Source organism: Sander lucioperca, chromosome 18 (genome assembly GCF_008315115.2).
Source record: "Sander lucioperca isolate FBNREF2018 chromosome 18, SLUC_FBN_1.2, whole genome shotgun sequence".
Taxonomy (NCBI): Eukaryota; Metazoa; Chordata; class Actinopteri; order Perciformes; family Percidae; genus Sander; species Sander lucioperca.
Window position 1 is genome coordinate 21,957,271 of NC_050190.1, and position 27,402 is coordinate 21,984,672.

At 43.6% G+C, this 27,402-nt stretch overlaps 2 protein-coding genes across 6 annotated transcripts in view; one reads left to right on the forward strand and one right to left on the reverse strand.

The window, feature by feature from the left end:
• Positions 1-5,564, reverse strand: part of LOC116057499 (nardilysin-like) — a 26,701-nt gene extending 21,137 nt beyond the window's left edge. The window contains exons 1-7 of one of the 4 annotated variants that reach the window (XM_031310005.2): positions 5,457-5,564; positions 4,492-4,741; positions 3,700-3,946; positions 2,465-2,546; positions 947-1,100; positions 266-339; positions 1-76 (exon numbers count right to left, since the gene is read on the reverse strand). The exon at positions 1-76 is cut by the window's left edge and continues 20 nt beyond it. In XM_031310005.2, coding sequence (XP_031165865.1) covers positions 1-76; positions 266-339; positions 947-1,100; positions 2,465-2,546; positions 3,700-3,946; positions 4,492-4,706 — 848 coding nt within the window. In that variant the 5' untranslated portion in view covers positions 4,707-4,741; positions 5,457-5,564. The other 3 variants (XM_031310006.2, XM_035994543.1, XM_035994542.1) reach the window with 3 other exon arrangements.
• A 5,103-nt stretch (positions 5,565-10,667) lies between these two features.
• On the forward strand, positions 10,668-27,239 carry LOC116057635 (SLIT and NTRK-like protein 3). 2 transcript variants are annotated; one of them, XM_031310186.2, is made up of 7 exons: positions 10,668-11,540; positions 14,250-14,530; positions 14,726-14,977; positions 15,218-15,333; positions 15,596-16,525; positions 17,809-18,028; positions 24,648-27,239. In XM_031310186.2, exons 2-7 carry the CDS (start codon positions 14,315-14,317, stop codon positions 25,791-25,793), a joined length of 2,880 nt encoding a protein of 959 aa, XP_031166046.1. In that variant the 5' UTR covers positions 10,668-11,540; positions 14,250-14,314; the 3' UTR covers positions 25,794-27,239. The 2 variants fall into 2 exon arrangements, with proteins under 2 accessions (XP_031166046.1, XP_031166047.1); XM_031310187.2 differs by having other exon boundaries at positions 10,668-11,410.
• Positions 27,240-27,402: the final 163 nt, after the last annotated feature.

A 27,402-nucleotide genomic window follows, 5' to 3' on the forward strand; every position in this document is an offset into this window, starting at 1 on the left:
GGGTGTCCAGGTTTGGCCAAACTGCCAAATAGCATCTCCTTCCTGTGGGAGTCCGACGGCTTAGCCAGCTGGTACTCTGACAGACAGAAGGAGAGACAGAAAAACTTGAGACGACAGAGCACGGTGGTGATTAATGGTGTGCACAAGAGCTCTGTGAAGAGAACTCAGCAATGCAGCTGATGAAAAGTTATACTCTAAGTAGTAAGACAGCTGAAATGTAACTTCTCAGCAAGGAGGAGCAATGCACAGAGGCACCAAGACTCACCGCTGTCAACGGCCTCCACCTCCCTATCAATGGCGTCTCGGATCATCAGGGGGCAGATGAAAAACTGAGCCCACCTAAGAGGGTGACGGGACAAAGAGGCTATAATCAGGGGCCACATTCCGGCCAGAGATAAAGAACAAAAGGTCAGACAGAGACAATCGGATGTAGACTGATACACACCACAGACAACAGCACGATGGCGGGCGGCTGATTGAGCCTGTAACGTTTGTTCCGCTCTGTTAGTTCATGTTACACCATAGTCTGTGACTCATCAGATTCTGAGACATGAGTTTGAAACAAATTCTTACATCATTACATTCTTAACATGTTTGTCTATTTACACCCCATAACTTCCAGGTGTAACTGTTGCATACTGTAGCTAACTGAACCAACTGACAAAGCTAATACCCGTTTAGCTTGAAGAGTGAAAGAGCTCATGTGGAAAAGGGTTAGGGTTTTTTTTCTTTTTTTTTTGCATGTACAACAATATCAGGAAGAGTCTTGCCACAAAGCTTCGAAAGAGCTATCATCTTCTAGTTGGTATGTATGTATGTTTTTTTTTTAGTTTACTTTCTCCTTTTCTTATAACTGTGTTTCTCTGAGAATCATTGGACGGTTCTCAAGAAGTCGACTTCTTAAGACTTCTCCGAAAACAAAAAAAACCCTCTGATCGTCCCTCACCTGTCAAGAGCCTCTTTGAAGCTTTTTCTCTGGACGTCAAACTGGAAGATGGTCCTCTCGCAGTCGGTGGAGGCGTTGTCGCTCCCGCCATGCTTCTTGAGGAAAGCATCAAAGCCATTTTCTGAGGGGTACTTCTCGCTGCCCATGAACACCACTGGGCGCACAACGAAAAAACACAAGAGTTGTAAATCAAAGAAGAAAAAAAGGACCACAACAGCTACTTGGTGATGTGCCTTGCATTTGTGTTGTTCTTATTTACTGTATGTGGAAAGCTGGCCAAACAGATGTGTGGCATTAGATTTTTCTGCCTAGGCCACAATAGCATTGGATAGCGTTTTGATGACAGTCAAAATGAATGAACAATGCTTTTCTAACAGACCATTATAAACATTGTTCAACAATCACATTGGTAAAGGAGAACATCTTTCCACTGACAGTAGCATCAGTAGACTGGAATGCAATTCAGAAGATATGTTGCATTTCAAGAAAAGAGAGCAACTTTTGCTTCTTTTTTGGACCAGAATAAAAACGTAATGCAAAAATTTCCTTAACCATTCTTTGTTGCTTGGTGGAGAGTATTGTGGGAAAAGTCAGAAATGATTGACTGAAGTAAAAGTAGCCAAAACAGGTTAAGGAAAACAGGGTATACTGAATAATTCAACAACTCCTGGAATGCATTCAATATGGTCGCTCTTCCTGAGGTTTCTCTCCCCCCTCAGCACAGATATTAGAATATCAAGGTCACTCATACAGAGGCGAAAAGCCGAGTAGCAGAAGAGCACTGAAGCCATGGCCGCAGGTGTGTGTGTGTGTTGTGTGTGCGCATGTGGAGCACGAGAGGCCAGCTGAAGAGACTGAATTCGTTTTGCATAAATGTCTATGTATGTGAATGCGTGAGGAGGCCTGCCGGAGGCCATGAGAGGAAGCCGACAGTGTTTACATGCGTGTGTATGTGAGTTAGGGTCAAATTGCAGCCATGAGAGCATCTTCATAGGATCAGATCGGAGTATGAAAAAACTGCAGATGTTGCAGAAAAATATCAAAGAGTGCAGTGTCAGCATAGATTGGTTTCCCAAAAAGGTGAAATGAGCAGTACTAAGAAATAACTGACATCCAATGAAATAAATTGGACACCGCAGCAACAGGTAAAAAAAAAAAATCATTGATTGGAAGAATATTAAAAATAGGTGAAGAGTTTTCCCTGAGGATGGGGAGATATAAACAGGGGAGACAAGAGGCTAATTTCAGGGAGACAAGAGGCTAATTTCTTCTTTGAGCACATTAAACTCTTTTTACATCTGACTCTGCCTGGCTGTTGTGGTTTTTTGGGACTTTATGAAACTTCAATAAGATACAGCAAAAAGTGTTTGATAGAGGAAAAGTTGTCTTGGAAGATCCGAGCCATCAACCAGGCCCATTGTGTCGGACTCTTTTATTAACACGACAATCCTTGACCAAGCAAAGATGAGAATGTCCTTTTCAAAGAAATGACTTGACCCTCTCTGGTTGATTACTCACTGTGTTCCAGAAAGTGAGCGAGGCCGGGGAGGTCACTGGGGTCGCTGAAGCTGCCCACTCCAACACACAGTGCTGCTGCAGACTGACACACACGCACACGCACACGCACACACACACACACACACACACACACACACACACACACGTTTGAGTCTGGCTATATACTGTACTTAAAGGATACGTCTGGTGATATTAAAGCCTGATATAGCTTACTCTTCTGTGCCATAACCCTTGATTAAAAACTATTGAAAGAACATGGATAAGCCAAACCATTGCATTGGGTGATATGTTCCTTCTTAACCACGAACAGGGGGACTGTAGTTTATTTTACCTGGTACACTCAAGACAGTAAGAAGCATAGGCAGTTTTAAACAGGGTTTGAAAGTATGGCTTAGGTGCCAGTCATAGTCAATACCTATTTTTATTGTTAATTGTTCTGTATAATATGGATGAATTTGTTTAATGTATGATGAATGATTGATGTGTGATCTGCAGCCACTTGTCCTCTTCCCCTGCCCTTATAGGGACCACAATGGAAATAAGTCTTTGGGCTTTATTGTGTCATCCCTGATTAATTATGTATTTTAATGTATGACACAGAGTACTGTTTCATATTTTTATATTTAAGTGGTCGAATAAAATCAATCAATCAATCAATCAATCAATCAATCAATCAATACATTTTGAGTCATTCCCACATACACTGTCCTGCTGCTGTAAATTATCACACCAAATCTGCAGCTGAAAATAATCCATAAAAAATGCACTTTTTACTCCAGTTTAAGATACATTCGTTAAAAACTACTCTAAAGTGCCCATCGTTCTCAGAGAATTGTTAACCTTATTGTATTCAACAATGAAACTATACATGTGTGACTGGTTTTAAACGATTTACGTCTTCTGTAGGGACAATTGTGAATAGAGCTGAGGGATGCAGACAGGGCAGGGAGGTGAGAAAGTATTTTGAGAAAAACTAACAAATTAATTGTTTTGTTCTTTTCGTGGTCTTTGTTGACAATGAGAACATGTATTCTTTAAGTACAGTAGCTCAAGACCTGTATGCATGGAAGCTTTAGGCACAGGTGTGGTAATCGTATTCAACAGTACTCTACATAGTTTAAAGTTTGTGATGGCAATGATTTCAACAGAAATTTATTTGGTTTCAACATGACCCAAGTGATTTCTTTTTGTCCTAGACATTTAACATATGAAAAAATTCACTCTCGCAGTGGTACCTGTTTCTCTGCATTTCCTTTCTTCTTTTTCCCCTTGTCATCATCTTCATCATCACTGCGCATCTCATCGTCATCATCTTCCTCCTCCTCGGACTCATCCTCCATTTCATCTTCAGAGTCATCCTCCTCCTCCTCCTCCTCCTCCTCCTCCTCCTCTTCTCCATCTGAGTCCTCGTCTTCGGAAGCTGCTGGACCGCTGTAGTCTGAGATGAGCAGAGCTCGCAGCCCATTGTCCAGCACAATATATCTGGAGGGAGTAAGGTCAAAGGTGAAACAGCACAGAGAGCTTTGAGGAAAAAGTGCCATTTCAGTTAATTTTGCACCATCCATTGTTTTCTTTGCTATTTTTAACAGGCTGTAAAATCAAATGTCTCTTTGCAGACTGCATCTCATACCCTTTTGAGACTCTCTTCTTTTATGCTTTTTCACAGCAAATTTCGCTGTGTATGCCCCACAGAGGCCTGAGGCACTGGCGTGTGCTCATAGCATGAAATCGTCCCATCAAACTACAATAATACTGTACTGATCCAGCTGGAAGAGAGGCGCGATATCATTTTTGGATCTGGGTTAGTGGATCTGGGTCATTTTCTCATCAATTTCACAGTTATGAATACAAGAAAATAGTATCCTCACATGTGCATCATTGCACACAAAATCAAATTAATAACAGGGACTGAGAACAAATTGCAAAATAGAAGAGATAAGTCATGTAACAGGGCCACAATACATTATTGAAATACTCAGGAGAATGGCCACATATGAAAGCTGTAATGTGGATTTCACTTAATTTACCTGTACTGTTTGGGGTCACTGGGGGACTTGATGATCTCGCTGTCTCCAACATTGTCCTCCCCTCCTCCTCCTCCTCCTCCTCCTCCTCCTGCGTCTCCTGCAGCATGGCACTCCTCCCGGGACACTGGGTCTGCACCTTCTGCTGAGCCTCCACCTTGGACCGAGCCTGAAGAGTCAGACGCTGGGGCGTTTCTGGATTTGTTTGTCTGCGGCATCTTCGGTTGAGATGATGAGATTTTGGCACTGCGGGCTGACAGCAAGGCGCGACCATAAACTACAGGACAGGTCGCTGTCACCGGCAATTTACTCCTCAGCACGGCAACACACCGTGTCAGCCTGAACAGAGCTATGATGAATACCCTCCCTGACGGATTAGTATCGCAAAATGAAAGCTCACAAACCAATGGGACCGAAACAACACACATTAACCAATGCCCGGCTCTGTGGAATAGGCCTATAGGTTTGAACCTGAACTGAGTGACGCGCACGTACGCGTGCGTGTGTACACACACACACACACACACACACACACACACACACACACACACACACACACACACACACACACACACACACACACACACAATACAGCTATTCACACAGGCTGTCTAGAGGTTTCGCCCTATTCAGCTAGGTGTCAGCTAAAATACGAGCCAGCCAGACCACCCCAACCTAACCTCATATACAGCCTAGGCCTACACAGCAAGACTGAACACAGACAACCAACAACCACAATGAAAACTGCCAAGAAGTTGCCTATCCTTTACATACAGAGAAAGATAAACATACATTTGTAGCCTACTACAGGCTAACCAAATAACTTCATTTCAACAAATTACAAATATTCTTTAGAATAAGCTTTAACGGTTATACAGCTTATAGTTTGTTTCAAGAAAAAGCCGAACCGGAACTTTAACAAGTAGGCTACTTAATGTAGCCGGTGCGACAACAATTTGTATCCATACCTTCCTCCCTGTTGACAGCAGAAGGGCCTCTGCATACGTGAATACGAGTGTCCCTCCAACAAGAAGCGCTCTGATTTGCTGAGAAGATTCGGTGCTTCACTATGCCGCCCTCTGGTTGGTTCTAAGACCAAAGAGGCGTGGTTTGAGCGCTAACACGTGCGCACTGTGCAGTGGTTACAATTTGTAATAGCTGCAGGAAAAGGGACAGCGGCAGTGACAGTAGCCACCTGGATGGAAGCAGCAGCTGTTAGCCATCTGTTTATGATTATGACTGTTAGATTGAGAATGTTTAATCGATCATTTGTCATAGCCTGTAAATATCATTTTGTCATCTCCTTAGCCAAGGCAGCCGGTCAGAAGTGAATTGGATGTGAATTGTCTTGTCAGCTAACCACATGACGGCCACAGTACTCCATGAAAGTTCTACCCCCCACATCTCCTAATGCACCTGTACAAGGCTCCAAGCAGGGATGATTGGTTTAGGGGCCGCTAGGTGGCAGGCATAGGCCACGAGGGATGTTGGGCACATTTAACACCAGATTTTTTAAATGGTCTGAGATTTAGATGTTTCCCAGGGTCCTATTAAAGGGCTACCCATCTGTTTTTTTTCCACATGATTTCAAGGGCTTTCCATTTAATTAATGTCCTTAATATAGGCTATTTATAAGTGGTCCACTGATACATCAAAATAAGAAAAAACGTAAAACAAAGCAGAGCAAACAGTGGATAAACCTGGGGTGAGTAAACAAAAAAGGGATTTATAGTAAGGATTTGCTGAATTAGACCATCTCTTAGTAGGCTACTGTACTTCAAACATGATCACAGTCAAATGGTGAAACAAAATCTTATCATGAATAAGCCACATTGACATTTGTCCAAAGCTCTTCTTCAGCCTCCCCTCTGCAGCATGTTGGCATTTCACCCCTCTACTGTGCCAATATGTCCTCCCCCTCACTCACCAACTTGCTCTCTCTCTGTGTCTCTCTGTCTGAGGCCAATCTGATTTGCCCCTGGGCTTCTGTCGGCAGAAAGAGGTGATAAACACCGCAACCATGACAACTGGCGAGCCAGACACACGCCTGAGTTCCTGTATCCTAATGGCTTTACTTGGCATCCTCTCCTCCTTTAATTCATCAAGTCCAGTCTTCACCTGAGCCGATGATAAGACACTCGAGACAGATGAAGGCAGCGTGCTTCCACTACAGTCTGAGCTTTCTCATCCTCATCTTTCAACATAAGCTGATGGTAGATCTATCAACATGTGAGAGGAAACACTGTTAACACTAAAACCTCCACATTGCTTTAAATAGAACTTTATTAGTCATATACATTTTTCCTCAGTCTGATTAAAATTAACAGAAATGTTAGCTTATTCATTCCTCTGGCTTGCTCTAAAGCAGTCAGACATTACATTACATTACATGTCATTTAGCTGACGCTTTTATCCAAAGCGACTTACAATTAAGTGCGTTCAACCTTGAAGGTGCAAACTCCAGACAACAAGTAGTAAGTGCAAGTACATTAGCTTTAAATAGGTAATACTACAAAGAGCCATATGAAAGTGCAGCATCAAGAAATATATATATATATATATATATATATATATATATATATATATATAACCCATTGATCACTTATGGAGCCCTTGTGAGAACACACTGGCTGCATCTCATGGCCCTTATTTGATAGCTCCTCGACTCGTCGGTCCTCGGCTGAACCGGAAGTTGTTCTGTCCCTCCTCGGTGAAGGCCGTCTCAAAGCTCTTATTTCTGCCCCGAGGACCGAGGAGCAAGCATGGAGGAGGGATCATCAAAGAGCTATAGGCGAGGATACACAAGAGCAGCCTTCCTGGAAGCTGTGCAGCTGAAGGAGTTGCTAACTCCGCCCATACAGCTGACAAATTCATGTGATGCTTCAGAGGAAAGGTCGTCTCCTCCCTCTAAAACACATTTGCTCGTTGCCTCTCTCCTCGCATGATTTCCTCGCGTCTCTCCCGTTCCTCCTCGGTGGGAGGGACTAAGACGTGAGGAAAGCATGCAAGTGGAGGACTCGAGGAGGCAATTTAAGCAACATGAGATGCAGCGTATGAATGGTGTTTCCAAAGGAAAGTTCTTGCACCAGGCGTACTGTAGCAGCCCTGGTGTAAGTACAGAGCCATTGCTTGGATGAAATGGCAAGGCTACGGTAATAGCAAAGATAAGCAGCCTATTAGAACTGTGTGAAAGTGCCTTTACATGCTTCACCACGTGAAAACTTTCAGAGCAGAATGGCAGGCCTGTGTTACTGATCGATTGGACAGGCCCCTGCAAACTTTGAACCTCCCCTTTAATGCCAACACACATGGCCTTTTCATGGTAAGGTGCATTGCATTAGCGTGGCTGGGATGTGAGCCGTCACAATTCCACATTTTTTCCACTTTTGTGCCCCTCTCTGACGGAACCCAAATGGAAGTCCAGATTGGGCACCTCGGGCCTCCCCAGAAAAATGTGTCTTTGTGAAAACGCAATGTCGAATGCAGCCAGCTGAATCATTGTAGGTTTTATGAATTTGTCCCCCTCCGTCAGCTTCCTGGAGAGACATAGGAGTCGCAGCAGCAAGCCTTTACCTTAAGATTCCAAGGGGGCAAGGTTCCCACAGCAACTGATTTGAATACTAATTAAAACAGGAGATTTGATTAATTAGTTCAACGATGTGTATGTGTGTGTGTGTGTGTGTGTGTGTGTGTGTGTGTGTGTGTGTGGGAGTGCGTTGCATGGCTCTCTCTATGTGGCATGTGTGTGTAGGAGTTGGCATGTTCTTGTGAGTCACGGTGTATTTTGTGTGTAGTTATGCTAAATGGGGAGGGGGTGTTATGTGCCTAGTGTGTGTGTTTATGTGTGTGCTCATGAGCCTGTGGGTAATCCTGTGAATCACTACTGTGTTTCTAGTATGTGTGCTCGTATTTGTGTGTGTGTGTTTCATGTCTCCCAAGAGGCTTGTCCTTGCCTGCAGTACTACTGTGTGAATCAGAGGTGAGTCCTCTAGAGTTGCCCTCTGCTTTCATCTAGAGCTAATGACAGAACCACCTGCCCTCCTGGCTATCCCCCTCTCCTCCCCCATATGTAGCCCCTCTATCTGTTGGCCTCTCTCCCTTTTCCTCTCTCCCCTTTCCCTTCACCACACATCTTAGCCAGCCCTCACAAACCCCCAAATTCCCACTGCTCATTGTCTTCCTTTCACTCTCTCCCACAACTGGCCTCTTATTTTTCTTCTCATCCTTCCCTCCCTCTCTTCCACTTGCTTTCTACTCTTTCCCACAGAGTGCAGGATGCCCTTGCCTGCCTCTCTGATTGCCTCATCCCACTGAGTAACTGTAGACTGGGGCAGTGTGTCCACAAAGAAACCAAAACATGTGTTAAGGGGCAGCGCAACAGTATGTGAACAACGTGTAGCTTTAAGGAGATTTTCTGACCCATGGATTGGCAGAGTAGAGGAATAAACCACGTTCTTACTCTTGTCTGCTTGTCCTCAAGTCTTGAGTGTGTGTGCAATCGTGCATGCAAGTCAGTCCTGATGGATGTCTTGGAAACAAAAGCATAATTGCAGAGAGCTGCAAAAATGGCATGACCACTTCCTGCAATATGCCCACAGTGGAAGAGAAGAAGGAGTGAGCAGGGGGAACAAAAGGGAAGAAATCAAAGAGAGAATGGTGTGTAAACCAGTCTGAATTGACAAGAGCCCACAGGAGAATCAAAGTAAGAAAGTAAAAAGGGATGAGAGAGAGAGAGAAGGGAGTGGGGAAAGGAAGAAAGGGGAGTGAAATAGAAGGAATCTAAGTATGATCTGACAGAAATAATTCAGATGAGAGAAAGAAAAAGGCTTTGGAGAAGGAGAAAGCGGAGGAGGAAGAAAGGAGAAGTGGCTGAAGTGAAACAGCATGAATCCCCATCCATTTCAGCACTGGACAGCTCCGCAGCACTAGGCCAGTATAAATAGATCCCCTACTTTGGAGGCGCCGTCAATGCTCCAAAAAAGTGCTTTATGTGCTCAGAGCGGCTCCTGCCCCTAGAGAACAGACACACAGGTATCTGATGGTGCCTGATAACCATCTTCTCTCAGTTCCTCTCTGTTTGTTTTCTTAATTTAGGGAGCCTCCACGGTTCAACGACGACACTACGGTGAGGAAAGTGAGTGTTTTTTCTCCCAGATTCTCCGTTACGGGCATGGTTACACTCTGAGGTAGACAATATAGCCTCAGGTCTGGGATCATATTACCCCTGCCACAGATCTGGCATCACCAATCACAGAGCTGGAAATATTATCTCAGTACAAAAACCTTATTTATATACATCAGCTGCAACCATGCACGTTAACAGGGACTTAAAGTGTCTGTAAGCAATCTCCACAAATGCATGTGTTTATTGTGACTGTGCATACATGCCCGGCATCTTCCAGCTTGTTTCCATTGCAAGTGAGCATTAAGCAGCGTTGTGGGGAAGCTGTAATACAGCCTAATGCACCTGAGAGGCCCAAAATCTATAACCATCATCTACATCTTCCAGATATTACTGGAACCGTCTCTGTTACTGTTTCAGATAGGAATCTCCAGGGAGAGCTTTCCCCTCCATTGCTGCAGGGAGAGGTATGGGGAGAGAGAGAGGAAGGAGAGAGTGTGTGTGAGGCAGAGATGCACCTCTCCATTTCCTCAGGGTGATTCACCTTAATGCACGCTGAAATCAATGTGAAATTGAACTGAAAATTGAACTTTCAGCTCAGTAATGTGGAAGACATGTTGTTATTAAATCTTTTCCTATAGCCATGAAACCGTCTGACTGATATTTGAACGCTTTTGAATGCTTGTTTTCAACTCTGTGGCACCAGGTGTCCTTGATGGAGACCCTGCTATTGGTCCACTTGGGGTCCTCAGGCTTCACAAAGGGCCTATACCTGCCACTTAGAGGCAGTATTGATTGAGCAACAGTCACCTAGGCTGTGGTTAGTCGGTGTAGGAAGCTAAATTCAGTGTTGGTGGGGGGGCTTCATTGCTCTCAATCTCCGCGGCATCTGTTGCGCCCATCGCCTCCATTTGGCCAGACAGTGTTTTGATGTAGGCCGCGCAGACGCCCGGGCCTCCCTGTAATCTCCGCTGTTGCGCTCATAAAAGTCACCACAGTTTTCCCGACTGATGCTGAGGGCGTGCTCGCGCGCGCGCGTGTGTATGTGCGCGACGAAGCCAGCTGGCACGAGTCGCCATGGTAACACACACAGGTTTCACGAAATCCGTCGGTGCTTAAGGGCAATAGGAGAGATGAATAAACTAATGAGATTATAAATTATTGTCGGTATAGCTGAACAGTCGGGGTATTTTTACCAGACTGCACACGCGGGCAACGTGAGGAGAAAGTTTATTGGGCCCATTGTCTGTGACTGTTGTGTCTTCTGTAATCTGTTTATTATGAGGAACTGAACTGGCTCCTCTGGTGAGGAGGAACCCACCCTGCGCGCTTTATACCTTATACAAACTAACAGTTTCGCACCGCCTTATTGCATGATTAATTCCGGCACCTCCGTACCCCCCTTTCTCCTCTATGAATTACCCAGTTGTGTTTAAGATGAAGAGAGGATTCTCCATCACTACGCAGGCTACAACTCCGCGCATTGCACGCCTGTCCAGCGGACCAGTGCCGCAGCTCCCACGGGCTGCACAGTGGAGAAGCGGACCTGCATCCTAAAGCCAATCGGTTTTTTTTTCTCTTTCTCTCTCTCTCTCCCGGTTTTTATCCTCCACCTCATTGCAGTCTTATCACGTCCCCCCCACCCCCCTTGCTCTGCCACCCTCCCTCCCCATCCGCCTGAGCCGCTACAGGAGAGAAGAGAGAGAGGGAGAAGAGTGCGGCTGAATGTGAACGACATGTCGACAGTCAGCCTCTAAAGTGTTTTCTCGGTCGTTCCCTAATTCTTTGGCGGCGGACTGAGTGAGTATTACCCGCATCCCTGCTCTGCTAAGCGTCGCTGTGTGGATCAGAGAGGCTGGTGGGGAGAGACAGACAATGGGGAATGCAATTGGATTGCGTTACTCTGCCAAGGATTTTCATACATAGCCTGGTAAATGTCTTAATAGGTCCTGTTAATGACTAGGCTGTTTAATTGGTCATGCTTTAATTCTACTAACTATTACAATTTGTGTGCTGTAATGTTGGGGGCTAATTGGTTTTCTTGGAGGGCTGTGGGCTATCCAGGCTGATAGCCCCATACATTTGATCTGTGATGCTGCTGCTTGCCTGATAGTGCATCTCTGTGCTGGGAGCAGGGGCCCATGTAAAAGCCAGTGTGTGATGCTTGGTGAGGCTCTGTGTATTCTGACGGACAGAGAGGACAGAGAGGTAGACACTGGAATTATGTGACATGAATAATATGGTGAGGAATAAGCAGTGACCGTCATCTCTAGTTCGCTTGCGTCAGTGTGCAGGTCTAGAGGAGAAAGAGAAAAAAAAACTCAGAGTCAGAGAGACTCAAGAAAGACAGAGAGGGAAGCCACACCTGTGTCAGGCCTGTTTTCAGATGGACATGATAGACAGATAGATAGACAGTTTTAAATTATGCTGTGCTGTCACCACTAAACAGATAAGTCCTCTCCTTTCTTGTTACCATAATGATGCAGAGCTATGCCGACTGCTGACTAGTCCATTCGGCTGATTGAAGAAAGAGTCTTGAGCGTTGACTGTGTTTCTTCTTATAAAGTAGAGATGGCCATCCACCAAAGCAGGATCCCAGTGGTCTATCTGGACTCAATATTGATCTTCTCGATAAAGGGGGCTTCAGGCCCAGCAATAAAAAAAATCTTCGACGAATACAAAGACCTTCTGGGACTGTGAATGGGTTGTATTTTGTATCGTATTTCAATTTGTCAAACACTATCGAGCATGCTGGCCTAGATTGTCCTGTGTTTCTTGTGTGAAGACTACATGCTCCAAACACTTTGAGAAATGGGTGGATTGTCCTCATCTTGCAAGGGAATATGTGTTTTTTTCACTTCTAGTGCTTTTGTTGTAGGATCATCCAACAAGTATTGCAGCATTACACTGGATTGTTATGAAAGCACACCCTCATGTACACGTGTCTAGCTACCTGTTTCTGTACTTGGCAGGCCATGAAAGCACACTTTTTTTTGGGTATGGTTTGACCTTTCTCACATTGTTTTCAACACACACACACACACGTAACTTGGCTCAGCGCTGTTTCTCTGTGAGGCAGGCGTACATTGTGTGCAGGGCGAGAGGAGGACTTTGATGTAATCAATATCAGATTTCAGCTGTTTCACTGTGAGCTCTCATCCTGAGTGGCAGCCTTGACTGACTTCTTACTGCTTATGCAATCCCACTCCTCTCTCCCACCTCACCCGTTGCCTCTTCCTTTGCACCTATTCTCTGCCCATTACTCTTCCTTTATCTGTATGTCCTCGCTTTACTCCATTCCTTCACCTTTTTACCATTTTCTTCCCCCTACTCTTCTCATTTCCACCTCTCCCTTCATCTGTTCCCTGTCATAATCATCTCTGTGATTGCTCTTCCTCTCCCGGGCGGTGATGTTTTAACTGCTGCCTCCTTGTCTAACTCGCTGATGCTAGATTATTGCTGTATGATTACAGCCACCATACCATGATGATCATTATTGCATTTCGCATGGCAGTGTTCAACACTGTAGGAACAGATCAAGATGCTTTATCCAATTTAGATCTCATTAAGACTTGAGAGGAAATATCCCCACTCATACTGTATCTCAGCTGTTTTTTTGTTTTTGTTTCAAGGGCTAGTGCAACTCTGTTCTTCTTCAGTTGCTATAGCAGTGGCATCATCATTACCTCCACCATCACTATCACCATCCGTTCATGTTCCTGTCCGTCATCACGCCGCCTTCATCAGCCCTTTTTGAAGAGTTTGGATTTGCAGCGATGCTTTCACTCCACTGTCATTACCACAATAATGATTATGACAGGACTCGATGGCTGTTGATAACTTAACATATTCTGCTGATTGATAATATGGGTTTTTTTGGTCCTCATCCTTCTGTTCTCTGATTGCCATTCATCTTATTAAATGGAGCAGTTCATTAGACAGAAGCATTATGAATCTGATTTGCATTTGCCCATATTCATATTGCATACATTAAAACAACACATGGGTGACATTTCAGCTTCGCCGGGCATTTGAGAGCACAGATGAATATATTCATCACAAGCTCTTTTTTCTCCCCCCCTACTTGTCCAAAAAGCCACTCTGAAAATGATAAAATGTGATTCACAGGTGAACTAGCCCACATGTTTGCCTTTGTTTTGCATGTTCAATGTCAGTGTTTGAATTTTTAATTCAAAAGCAATGTTGTAGCAGCTGAGAGATTGTTCAGCAGGTTGTTTTTAAATCAATATTTCCTGCTTTTGTGAACCCTGCAAATCCAAAGCCTTGTTTTCCTGTGCTAAATGCATCTTACATATGTTTACCATGGTTCTGCTCATATCACGGCCTACTATGGCCTCCAGTTGGCCTATTCATCATTATTCCAATGTAATGTAATTCTTTCCCCATAGCGCTCCAGTCTGTGTGTATTTTTTGACTGCTTTAGTATGCTTGTGATGTATCATCAATCTGATTCATCCTGAACTGACTTTCTTTTGCTGTTGCTTCCATGGCTGTTTGCCCTCTTTTAATCGTGTGTGTGTGTGTGTGTGTGTGTGTGTGTGTGTGTGTGTGTGTGTGTGTGTGTGTGTGTGTGTGTAAATGTATGCATGTACTCTATGTGCCTTGCCTCTCCGTGCAGTGCGGTGAAGGGCCAATGCTGGGCTGTAGCCCCAGGCTGCTGAGCTGAGAGGGAGAAGCAGGAGGATGCAGTGGGTCACTCTGACAGTGGCCCTGGGGTGTGTGTGTCTGTCCAGGGCGTCACACACCCCCACCCCTACCCCCACCTCCACACACACCCCTCTAGTGGACAACTCTGAGGAGGAAGTGGACGAGCCATGCTTCGAGCCGTGCACGTGCGAGGTCAAAGAAGGCGTGCTGCACGTGCACTGCGATGGGCGGAGCTTCACTAATGTCAGCCAGGTATCATCCCTGTTCCTTTATCTGGGCATGCACATAGAACTGCACTGCACTGCACTATATTGCACTGTCATTTATCTCATTAACATACCAGATCTCCAAGTCTATCTGGGCTCTAATGTGGCTTATGGGTGTTTCTAACTGTTAAATTCATGTAATTAATTGGATAACTAATCAGACCTCTAATTAATCATTCAGGTGTCACAGTCGTGGGTCCGCCCTTTCAAACTCAACCTCCAGAGGAACTCTCTGAGGCGTCTCTATAGCAACGGGTTTCAGCACCTTGGCAACGCAGTGTCGATAAACCTTGGCAACAATGCACTCCAGGACATCAAAGTGGGAGCTTTCCACGGGTTGGCCAAACTAAGACGTCTGTACCTCCACGAGAACAAGCTGGAGGTCTTCAGAAATGATACCTTCGCTGGCTTAGAGGCTCTGGAATACCTCCAGGTAGGCTTGAGAAGATAATCCATGTTGAGTATCCATGATTGACAGGAGTATTGACAAATTTGCCCAAGATTACAATAGATAGATGTGACTGAAACAGTCAATGGCTAGCTGGTGGAGTCAGTGAAAGAATCTTCTCAGGATCTCTCAAAAGGAGAGTGCCTCAGCTTTCCTGCTGCTTTCATTCTATTTCTCCAATTGCAGCAATTATATATTTATCACATTTTGTCTTTTTACCTGCAGGCCGACTACAACGTGATCAAACGAATCGACAGCGGTGCTCTGAGGTTCCTCTACAAGCTCCGGGTTCTCATCCTCAACGACAACCTGATCCCTGTCCTGCCTGCTCATCTGTTCAGGTTGGATTCTGATTATTTTACTGCAAAGCTTATAAATTATGTCTAGATCGATCTGCAGAAATATCAGTGTCAGACACAATTAGCCAGTCTGTACTGTTGTCGAATTCATGTTTCTGTGGCACGCTATTTCATATCATAAAAGACGGATTAATCATCAGATAAAAAGCATATTTCTCAGCAATGGAATGTGTAAACCTTTATTTTTTTTACTTGCTATCACATTGTCCTTTCAACTTTCCCCCTCCTCCTCTTGCTGCTCTAGATCTGTGTCTCTGACTCATCTGGACCTGCGGGGAAACCGTCTGAAGAGCCTGGCATATGCTGGGACCCTGGAGTATGTTGGTCGTTCCCTAATGGAGCTACAGCTGGAGGAGAATCCCTGGAACTGTGGCTGTGAGGCAGTGCAGCTACAGCAGTGGCTGGGTCAGATCCCCTACACGGCTGTAGTCGGGGACGTTACCTGCGAATATCCCTTCCATCTTCACGGCAAGGACCTGAGGGAAATTCCACGCAAGGAGCTGTGTGCTGACCTCCCTGACAAAGAGCTACAAGCAGAGGCGGGTGGTCCATCAGCAGGATCACAGCCCCAACATTTGCCCCCAAACTCTAAACCCAACTCCCACCCTGGGCGTGTCAGGCCGACTAAACCCTCCTCCATGGTTCACGGCTCCCGCCAGAACACTCATCCCTCCTCCACTTCGTCGTCCTCTTCCTCAGCAGAGCGTAAAGACAGGGAGAGGCAACCAAAGCCGACTAAAAGGCCTCGACCGTCCAGAACATCCCCCACACCTCGCAGTCTGATGCCCAACCAGAATCCCCCCGTGGCTGGCTACCAAACAAGACCCCCGATCCCCATCATTTGTCCCCTGGGTTGCACTTGCAACCTGCACATCATAGACCTCGGCCTGACCATCAACTGCAAGGAGAACGGCTTCCTCAATGTGTCCCAGCTCACACCTCGGCCTCTCAACGGCCGCAAGCTGTACCTGAGTGGAAACTTAATCCAGGGGATCTACCGCACAGACTTCTGGAATTTCTCCAGCCTTGACCTGCTTCACCTGGGGAACAACCGGATCTCGTACCTTCAGGACGGGGCTTTCTCCAGCCTCACAAGCCTGAGGAGCCTCTACCTGAATGGGAACAACCTAGAGATGCTCAGTCCCCACATGTTCCTGGGGCTGCAGAACCTGCGGTAGGATTTTTTGTTTCTTTGGATCAATTGCAGCATTTTAAGCCTGTTGCCTTCACTGCACTTTAAACAAATTCCTAAACTGAAACCACATTTCAGCTTAAGTATTTAGACATTTGTTTATAAGTATGTGGAAATTGATTTCACTGTAATACTGGCATAGCAAATAGCAGAACATTTTGATTGCCATTATGCCGGAATTTGATTGAAATGAAAAGGTGCCCATTCTCTTCCAGGAGTGTCATTTGTTAGTCACGCTGCCGGATGGCATGCTTCAGTTGAGTCTTCAGTCTTCAGTGAGCCTGGTATGAGTGACAGCGTGAAAATGAATGGGGTTTTTTGTATTCACATACAGAGGTGTTAATAAGGCAGCCTGAATGGTGCCAGGAATTAGCTTTTTGGAAAAAGGCCTATTATAAAAACAAGTTGTCAGAATGATGAAATATGTATCATTGTCAGATTACAGCTTACAAAGATAATTCCTCTGCAAATAATGTATACAGCAAATATCTACACTCATTGTATTTAAATTCAGTGAGCTACACTTTGCAGTGTTTGATTATGACAACTTTCGTCCTCTGCTATTAAAAGAATGAGAAGGTTTGTGCCATAATACCTTGTATTCAGAAGGTTGTTTAGCCTTTCAGCTCTACTGTCGCTATATTTCAAGATAAGTTTGAGAAAATCTACAGACCCACTCATTTGACTATTAATCAATGATAAAGATCCTCTATGGACGTTTAAAAAGTCTTCCTCTTAACCTCTCGTTAGCCTTTGTTAGTGACTCTAGGGCAAGTGAGCAGTAATTTAAACCAGATCTATTACTTATTACAGCAATAGAAGTATAGTTGGATCAATGGCATGCAAGGAAAAGTCTCCAGTCACACTTAATTCGTCCCTAAGTTCATTTAGTTCAGTTCTATTATTGAAAAGAAACCTTAAAAATTCAGTTTCTTAAATTTGACATGATGATAGGGCATGCCAAGGCAAGTGTAAAAAATCATCAGTGCAAAATTAGACAATATCATTCGACACTGACCAATTAATCAGCTGTAATAAAGTGCAGATTAAATCATATTTCTGTTATGACTTCTTAATAAAAGTATTCTTTCATGTTTTTATCATGCTGGGGTGCAGGAGCGGTAAATTTTACTTCAAAATAAATCAATTTAAATGTGAAAATTCATACTGTGCTTTAATCAAGAACTACTTATTTATACAAAGTTAAGGCAAATAATATGTAATGTTAACAGAGATACTGTAAAGCTGTCCTCTCCTCTCTTTAGGTACCTTTATTTTGAGTACAACGAGATCCATGAGGTAGATCCCAGGACCTTCAACTCCATGCCGTCTCTCCAGCTGTTGTTCCTCAACGCCAACCTGTTGCGGAGCCTCCCTCTTGGTGTTTTTTCTGGAGTTAATCTGGCTCGACTCAATCTACGAAACAACCACCTTCTGCAGCTTCCGATGGAGGGCGTGCTGGAGCACCTCACCGGACTGGTACAGGTTGGTGCAAACCTATGACTGTATTCACTGAATGAATGATTGAGGGGGTTTCCGTGCAGGTGGATGCTTGAAAAGGTTATTCTGATCTGCTGACCTGCTGGTTTGTAAATGAGTCAGATAGCTGGCACGAAGCTTTTAGCAGATTTAGGCCAAATAACATGCATTTTGATGAGTGATAGTGGCAGGCTGAAAAATGGAGATTACTGAATTTCATCACCCCTGTTGATTTACTAAACGAGAATGTGCATAATTATACAGAGTATGTTTATTTCAAATGTCAGACGATGAAATTAAAAGAACTAATAGATTGCCAAGACACACATTACATTATCACAGCTTGATGAACTAAACTAAACAAGCTCAAATCTTGGATCGAGCCATACCCGCTTCTAAAACTTGTGGCAGCCCCTGATGTCCTGGCCTCTGGCACAGCTGCAGTTCTTTTTGTCATCTGCATCGTCTGTTGTTTTGAGAGCTCTGCTGTGGCGTGTGGGACTATGGTTGCGCCTCAGGTATTCTAATTGGAAAATTGCAATTGACTCGATTTGCATAAGTGGTCTTAATAAATCAGCAGCTAAACTGGAAAAAGCTGAACCCCTCAAGTTTTTGAGTATGGTTGTACAGTAATTAATGTACCCCTTTGTAAATAGACTGTATATGCTACAGTATGTGTTAAATTCACTGTTTTGTTAGACCTTACCTCGCACAATCAACTGCAGCATTATGTGACTGGTTGCTGTACACAATGCACCGATAAGGACCGAACCCGAGGTATTAAATTTTTTTTATCTTGCCTATTCTCACTTCAGCAAATTTAGTGTACCAGGCTTTTCTTAAACAGCCAGAGTAGAATGAGGTGAAGTGGGTGTGGATTAGTCTGAATGTCATTGTGAATTTACGTTTTACTTTGCTCGGTAAAAAAAAAGGTAGTGTGGGTGAGGCTGGCAGTTCAGAGGCTGTTTCTAAATGTTTGCTCAGGGGAAGGACGACGGTGGTTTATGGAGCTGGAGAAACCATGTGGAAGTGTATTATGTATGTGTGCTGGTATATACTGCTGATGTCCAGGAGCATTAAAGTATTCACCAAATGGAAGTACACTGTGTGCTATATTCATGAAGCCCAGCAGGATCACCATTGTGGTGTTCAAAATCTGTAGCATGGTAATTGAATTCATTCATTTACCAGGGTTGTTATTACTCCAACAAAGCCACATTAGCGCTGCCCATGGACTGCAGAAAATAATGTGACAATGATATCACCTGTTGACTTACTGCTGGCCTGTTTGAAGCTCGGGAAGCGGGATTTCTGGGCGCTGACGTGCGTTTTTGGAGCCAGAGTTTGCATAGTTAAATCAAAGGGTAACACAGATGGAAGCAGGGTGAAGCTTGCAGCTGCTGTAAAAAGAAAAAACAGTCCATTTTGATAATCATAAAGCAGCAGCATGTATAGCTTAGAGTCATTGTCGCCATCAAGAACAGGATTAAACAGTTACACCCACTTACATGCACTGATATTTTTTTAAATACCTCCCTGATGTCGCTGTTATTAAAAAAAACATTAGTGAGACTTACAGAGAAAAATGTAATTGCTATGGTATCTATGATTTTCTTTAAACAAGTGAATTAATAGTAACACAAGAGCAAATGAGTTTTCCCTTTGACAACCACTGAAAAGAATATTGTAAAATCAAGTTAGGTGAATCAGAATCTGAGACTATGCCAGAAATATGTACAGTACAGGAAAACATATGTCTCTCTCAGTCAATGCAAAGAACAATGTGTAGTAGAGCAGCTCACTCTCATCATTGCCAGCTGCATTGAAGAAATTTGCCCACAGCCACATCTCACCTTGTGTGATGTCAGATAGAAAAACAATGCACACTCCTGAACGATTGATGAAAACAACACAGTATTCACCAGGGACAAGTTTGACAGGAAACCATTTAATGCCCAACTAATATTCACCGGATTAGCAGTTTTAATTGAGTCTGTGTTGATACTTGCGCAAATTAATCTTCAAGGGGAACAGCTTGACATTTTGGGAAATACACACTTATTTGCTTTCTTGTTGAGTTAGATGAGAAGATTGATACCACGCTCTTATCTGTCTGTTCAATATGAGGCTGCAGCCAGCAGCCGGTTAGCTTATTACTGTAGCATAAAGACTGGAAACAGCAAACCGCTCTGTCCAAAGGTAACACAATATGTCTTTGCATTATATCACATTTGTATTAAATGTAAAAACAACACATGGCAGTGTTAAACGGGGGTTATGTGCCGGCACTGCACTGCTGCTCCACTATTCTTTGAGCTACAGTATACTGAATTGACTATACTGAATTATCACTGACGAGTCATTAGCTCTTAGCAGTGGAGTTGCTAAGTAGGTTATTTCCTGGTTGAAATCCTATTAAAAGACAGTGAAAGCTACAGAAACAATAATACTGTTATATGTTGGTTGAAAATAGGTGGCTGCTGAGCTATTAACCTTATTAAAAGTGCTTGAATAGGCTAGTTTTGTAGTTTTTCAGATCAGCAAACTACTGAACTTACTATCAACAGTAGTGTGGTCGCTTAGAAAAACTGATTCATAATTTCCACCTCTAATACTTATTACTTACTGACTATTATAATTTGACTTTCTATTATCAGACTAGCAGAGTTTTGCTGTTGAAACTAGTGAAATGACAGTGAAATGACGTTGGGTTGAGCATGGTCTTAATAGTTGATTTGAGTCTAAAACTCCACTGATAGTCAGGTTATAGAGTTGATTATAATCAGACATTTCCTTACCAGATCATATGTAGTAAATCTATTAAAATGTTACCTTTCTGTAAAACTCTTGCTTCTCTTAGTCTGGCCATTATGTTCAGTTGGTTGGTTTACATCCTCCTAAATGCAGAACAAACCAGTGGATATGTTTATGCACTGAAAACAAGTTATACATATTTTTTGTAATATCAGCCAATATTTCACTTGAAACTGCACAGCACAGCAACAACACAGGTGTTGTAGACATAAATACAGTACATTAGCTCAATAAAAGCCCCTGAAAATACCAAGCTTTTAGCAGTTGTGGGATATTATCTGGCAAGCATACCAAAGTATTTTCTATTTCAGGATGGAACATCCTATGCCAATAAAGCCAGTTTACTGTACAACAAATTGTTTCACTGCACTAAGATGAAAGGCAGGACTTTCTTAGTAATTCATTATTAATATCCACTTTGATCAATTAACTGTGAACCACAAAATTGAGAATATTAGAATATAATCATTATACGGTCACATATCATATATAGTGCAATGTTAATGTGTTATTTATCTTGATTTTATATTTTTGCTATTTAAATTTTGTTATTTCATATTTTGTTTATTGTTTGTTTATTTTTCACTGTCAACTGAGAGCTGCTAAACTGTTTCGTTGTTGAAAACAACGACAATAAATATGTATTCTATTCTATTCTATATATGGCGAGGTAATGAACTATAATATTGGATTATAGGTCAGCCCTATGTACTGTATCTAACAGTCATGAAACATTATTATTTTTAAAAACTCTTTCCTTTGTGTGTGGATTACAAAAAAAGACGATACAAAAACCTGCAGTCCTGGGCTCATTTTGTCATTTAGTATTGTATTTTTCTGCAGGTAACAGGGCAAACATACTCTTCACTTCACGTCTACATACTTCCATAGCAGTTTTCGACACACCTCAAACATAGAAAATCCAGATATTTTATACAGCAGCATTAAAAGTTAGTTTGTTTTCCCTCAGAATAAAAGATCAAGGGCCTCTTTCTAGACTCACCAACTAATGTTCTGCAATCACACAGAAGCAGATATGTCAATGTCTCTACTGACAATAGCCTCAATGGACCAGAAACTCTTGCTCTTTGCTCTTTGCTATTAACTACCACTCTCTCTCCACCTACATGAACTGCTGGATAGAACAAGTTCATGCCCCTACTCAAGGGGTTGTTGAAGTCGCTCTGGGAAATATGGGAAATCACTGTCTGAGGTAGAAGTCGACAAGGCAGGCAAAGAAAGCGTGAGTACACTATGAAAGAAAATTACACTTTAAAAAAAAAAAAACTTCTGGAATGCACTCAACATCACTGACTGATCTAACGGCGTTACAGTGTCCATGAGTGAATTGCTTTGATACATTTCTCTGGCTTTGTATGTATACCATCTCACATATACTGTACTGTAGCCATGAAGACAGGTTTCCAATATACACACACATTTTTGCATATACTGCAGATTCTTCTTCTAATGCACTCTTTTCATTTCGCTCTGCGTATTTAAAAGACAATGAAACACATTCATCTCATCAGTGTGGAGAAGGCTTGGCAAGCTGAAGCTCAGGGTGCCTGACGCCAGAAACTAGAGCAAAAATCCCTGCACCAGAACTTCCAAAACCTGATTACTGTATAGTGACTGTATTTCTGTGAACTAGCTGGAGCGATTCTGATGACTGACAGGATATCGCTGTTTGGGCAAAGTGATCAATTATAAGACACGGCTCACTGAGAACATCGTGAATTCCTCCCCTGATGTGATTTTTTTATATGGTTCGCAAGTAAATTTTGAACAATTATTGCTTGATCTTTGATCTACGTCATAATGATAAAAACCCACAAGAGCAAAATTTACACCTCTGCGGCTAAAGCGTGGCAGTTAAAATTGATTGCATTATTTAAGTCAGGCTGAATATATTTTCTGACAAAAGAGTTTTTTTGTGTTTTTCATGAATTTTTTCCTGAATATGATAACTATACGCATCAAAACAGAGAATTTTGCACTCAAAACTGTAACATTTAAACAAGACTCTGGCAGCTAAGTTTGTATACTGAGTACACGGTATGATAATGATACAATTTCATTATCATACTGTTTGTGACTTTGTGGGTGAAATTAATTTACTAAAAGGCTTCGTGTTCACATAAAAAAATGGTTTCATGCACTCGCATTTTCTCTTCCACTAGCACCTGTCGGGCTAACCAAGGGTCTAATTTCCCTCCAAAACAGAGCTTTGATTGACAAGTTGACAGCAAATCACACACTAGGTGACCAGGCGTATAAATTGTAAACGGTGTTGGACATGTTGGACAGATGCTTGCAAAAGAGAAGGGGATAGAGCCCTTGGGATCTATGTGAAAGCAAACAGCTACCTGAAATAAAATGCTTCAAGAATTTCAACCAGATGGAGGATTGTAGTTATGAAAGTTATAAAACTGCATAAACAAGCTGACATTTTGGTCATACTGTGTTTATTTAAAATGTCACCTTGTTTTTCTTATGTGCATTCATGCTGAATTACAACCTAGCTGTGTCACAATGATGCTGAAACACGGAAAACTGCACTTTCTAGTGGACCTTTAATATAGTGGAAGTGTTTAAACTGAGGTAAAACTGCGGCAGAGTGCTTTTTCCACTCACACTCTATTTGCAATTATGTCATTATCAAAGCCACACAAAAGCCCACAGTGGGCTAACTCCAATAAAGTGTAGGAGCATCCTGTTGTTCAGTGTGAGGCATGGGGAAGTATAGTCGTACTATGGCTCCCACAACAGCAATGCTGAATCATCTCAAAAGGCATCCATCTATTTCTGCAAGCCAGGGAGTTGGCCTAACCAAATTAGCATGACAACATTTGTGCAAGCTGCTTGGAAGTGTGACAGAGAGAATATCAGCTTGCATTGCCAATGTCATTGCTAAAGATATGGAACAGATCAGTTCTGCAGACAATACAATGCGATGTGAGTGATTCCCATTGTGCATAATCTGCTTTACCCTTTTCAAAATGTGGCAAAGTGAATATTTGAGTTTGTTTTTAGGACACACAATCAATAGCTGGCAGTGAGAAAATGGATTTACGCACATACCTATTGGATTATAGCACAGGGGAGAGTTGCATCACATCCTGTCTATTGTTAAAAAACAAAGTGCTGTGATACTCTCACATGCTCATCACACAAAACCTGCCAGTGAGTTTTGTCAATTACCACTTATGTAATCTCTGAGTGGTCTTTATTGTAAACTGAAATATTCCTATAACCTGCTGTAGTACAGTACGTGTGTGAACAAGTTGTAAAGAGAGCACTTGTGGGCGGTACAAGTTGAATTGGTCACTGCTCAGTTGTTCTCCTTTATTGAGAGTATTACGTGCCTGTGCACAGCCATTTAGGAAATGTAAGCACTTCAGTGTTGATGACCCTTTAATGACATTATTTACATTAATCAGTACTCTGCATCACCTGCATATTTCAAAAAATCATTTAAAAACGCTGGCCATTGTGGAGAGCTGTATTCTATTATGCAAATGCCGAAAAACTCATTTTCCATATATTCTAGCTTGTGAAAGGCAAAGGTAGCAGAGAAAACATAATTTTTCTTGTTGTCATCTTATTAGAGTGCCAGCTACTGGCTTATTCTTCAACACAAGAGACAGTTAGGAAGCTACGAATATATATCACAAGGATGTCAGCAGAATTATCCATTTTATTGTTTACATTCCACAAAGTGATTCATGAATTTGCATTGCACGGCAGACCAGTAATTAGTGTACCATTACACAATGACAAAACACTGTGGTGTTATGTGTTTCTCCAGGTGGACCTGCAGCAGAACCCCTGGGAGTGCAACTGTGAAGCAGCTCCACTCAAGCGTTGGCTGGAGGGGCTCAGCGCGGTGGTGGTGGTGGGAGAGGTGGTCTGTCATTCCCCGGAAAAGACCAAAGGAGTAGACCTCCGCTCCCTCTCCATGGAGTTGCTCTGCCCTGAGCTGGAGCCCCAGGAGGACCAGGAGCACGAGCAGCAGACAGCCACCTCCACAGCCGTAGACAGCGGCGTTTCGCTTGGCTACCCCAGCTCAGGGCTGGGCCCCCTGATCCCTCCGGGGAAGGATTCAATCCCTCTGTCGGTGTTAGTGCTCAGCCTGCTGGTGTTGTTTGTGTCTGCATTCTTTGCGGCAGCGGCACTAATCGCCTACGCCCTGAGGAGGAGGGACAAGCTGCCGTTCCGTCGCCAAGGAGAGGTAGACTTGGCGGGCATCCAGATGGAGTGTGGAATCTTCACCGAGCAGACGCACCACCACCACCACCATCACCACGGCCTCCCCGAGACGCCGCCCCTACCTCCGGCCGAACACAACCATGTCTACGACACCATCTTGCCCCCGGAGGCTGCGTCGAAAGGTCCCAACCCCGCTTCAGCCCCACACATGTGTAGCAACCCCATCTACAAAGAGGAGCAGGATGCATCGGTGAAACAGCGGCCGTCGCAGCAGCAGCAGCAGCAGACATTTGCAGCTTCCAAAGAGAGCGAGGCAGGATACTGCTCTGCAGCAGAGAAGGAGAGGGACTGGACTCTGGAAGTGTCCTCCTCACCCATCAACACCGTCACAGGAGCAATGGGACCGCTCCCCGGCCTCCACGGGAACGGCATCCTCTGCCCCACAGTGATCGACAGCCAGGGCCCCACCCCTAAGGTTGAACTGGTGGACTGCCTCTTCAGATTCCCTGCCCCCGAGTTCAGAGACCTGCCAGACAGGTACGCGAGGCCGCCGCCCCGCTACCCTCACCCCCAAGACTCCAAACAGGACGCCAGACCTGACCAAACGCTCGTGGTCACCACTGCCAGCTCCACATCCGGCGGTGGTAACAGCAGCCAGAGTGAGCAGGGAGCAGGAGAGCAGAGAGCCAGACTGAGGACCACACCAGACTACATGGAGGTGCTGGACCGGTCTTACCAGTTTTAACACTCCCCCTTATTCTCCTCCTCCTCCTCCTCCTCTTCCTCTTCCTGCTACCCCTCTTCTCTTGTCTCCTCATCATCTCCCTCTCTGGTGTTGAATCATCCAGTAGCAATGACTGCTGTACAGAGGCTGATGTGGCTTTGAGAGGAGCCTGTAGGGGAGTGGGACTACACTACACACACGTTTATTCCTGGATAACGTGCTGAGGTCAGTTTTTGTATTTTCCCCCACAACTGGCCTATAGGTTGGTATTTGGCAAGGATTAGCTGATCCCAGATCTCTGCCTGGAGGCGAAACTTCAGCTGCAGCTACTACAGAATTTTCTCCTCTATTTCGCCTCACAATTGTAAAGTACTGAGGCTCCGTTTTTCTACTCAGCGCCACAATGAGCAGGAGACAGTGTGGGGATGGTGGTGGGCGTCAATGTTTATATTATCAATCTGAAAAGACCACTGGCTCTTTGCAACATCAACCACCGAGTCATAAACTGTGACAGCCAGAAGGTGTGGAGCAAACTGGGTGGACGTGTAAGATGGAGAAACAACAGAGACAAAGCGAGAGGGAGAGAAATGACTGAAAACAGCCAAGTGCCTTAGCAATGAACAGCCAGCAGTGTGGTCAATGCTTATTTTTCTATGAATACAGATCTATTTATCTAAACAAAGGTTTGACTACCAACGGATGGGACGCTGATGGACGACTGAGACTGAAACCAATCAAAGCCGTCGAATAATTGCATTCCCTGGATGAGCCAAAAATAATAATATACCCAGTCAATATTGGAGTCTTTGTATGCAGTTCAGTTCATTTTCATCTCATCCAGTTGGCTTAATTTGCTTATCCAGTTGAATTTTTACAGGGCTAGATGAGAGACATATCCAGGAATAGTTGGTTGCTGTGTGAAATGATGAAACAATTCTGGTTTTATGGATGAAAGGATACAGAAATTATTTTTTTTTAATGCAAGATAAAACAAAGAAAGGCCGACATATGGAAGGACATTGTGGCAATGGATGCATTTTGGATTTCTTAATCAGCCAGACTTAATGAGGCCACGAGGACCTCTGCTCCCCGTTTTCTTTCATGGGACAAAGGCACAGAATTTATTGTATTGATTTTTAAGTATTTCTCAACGGAAAATTGAATGGCAAAAAAAAGACAATGAACAAAAAAAACACAGGACGTGACGGCATTTTTTTTCTGTCAAAAAATGGGACAGACACTTCTATCAACTATCGATTATTATCTTTTACGGAGGTACCTTTTTATGCTTTCATCTCCTACCAATAGTAGAGGCAGTTGTGAATATATTTATTCTTAGTTTTTGCGTGTTGAAGCTCTCCTGTAAAGGATCATGTTATATTAATGTATAGGATGATTCTGCATCTGGTTCAGCCTTCTTACCGCCGACCCACGAAATACAATAAAGGGTGCTACGTAACAACCTTGTAATGGCAGCTACTGTGTGATACACACACACACACACACACACACACACATACACACACACACACACACACCCACACACCCTGACCCCCATAAATGCACACTCACTTACTCCATTGCTTTAATAGTGCATGAAAGAAACAGCTCGAGGTATGCTAAGCCTGTG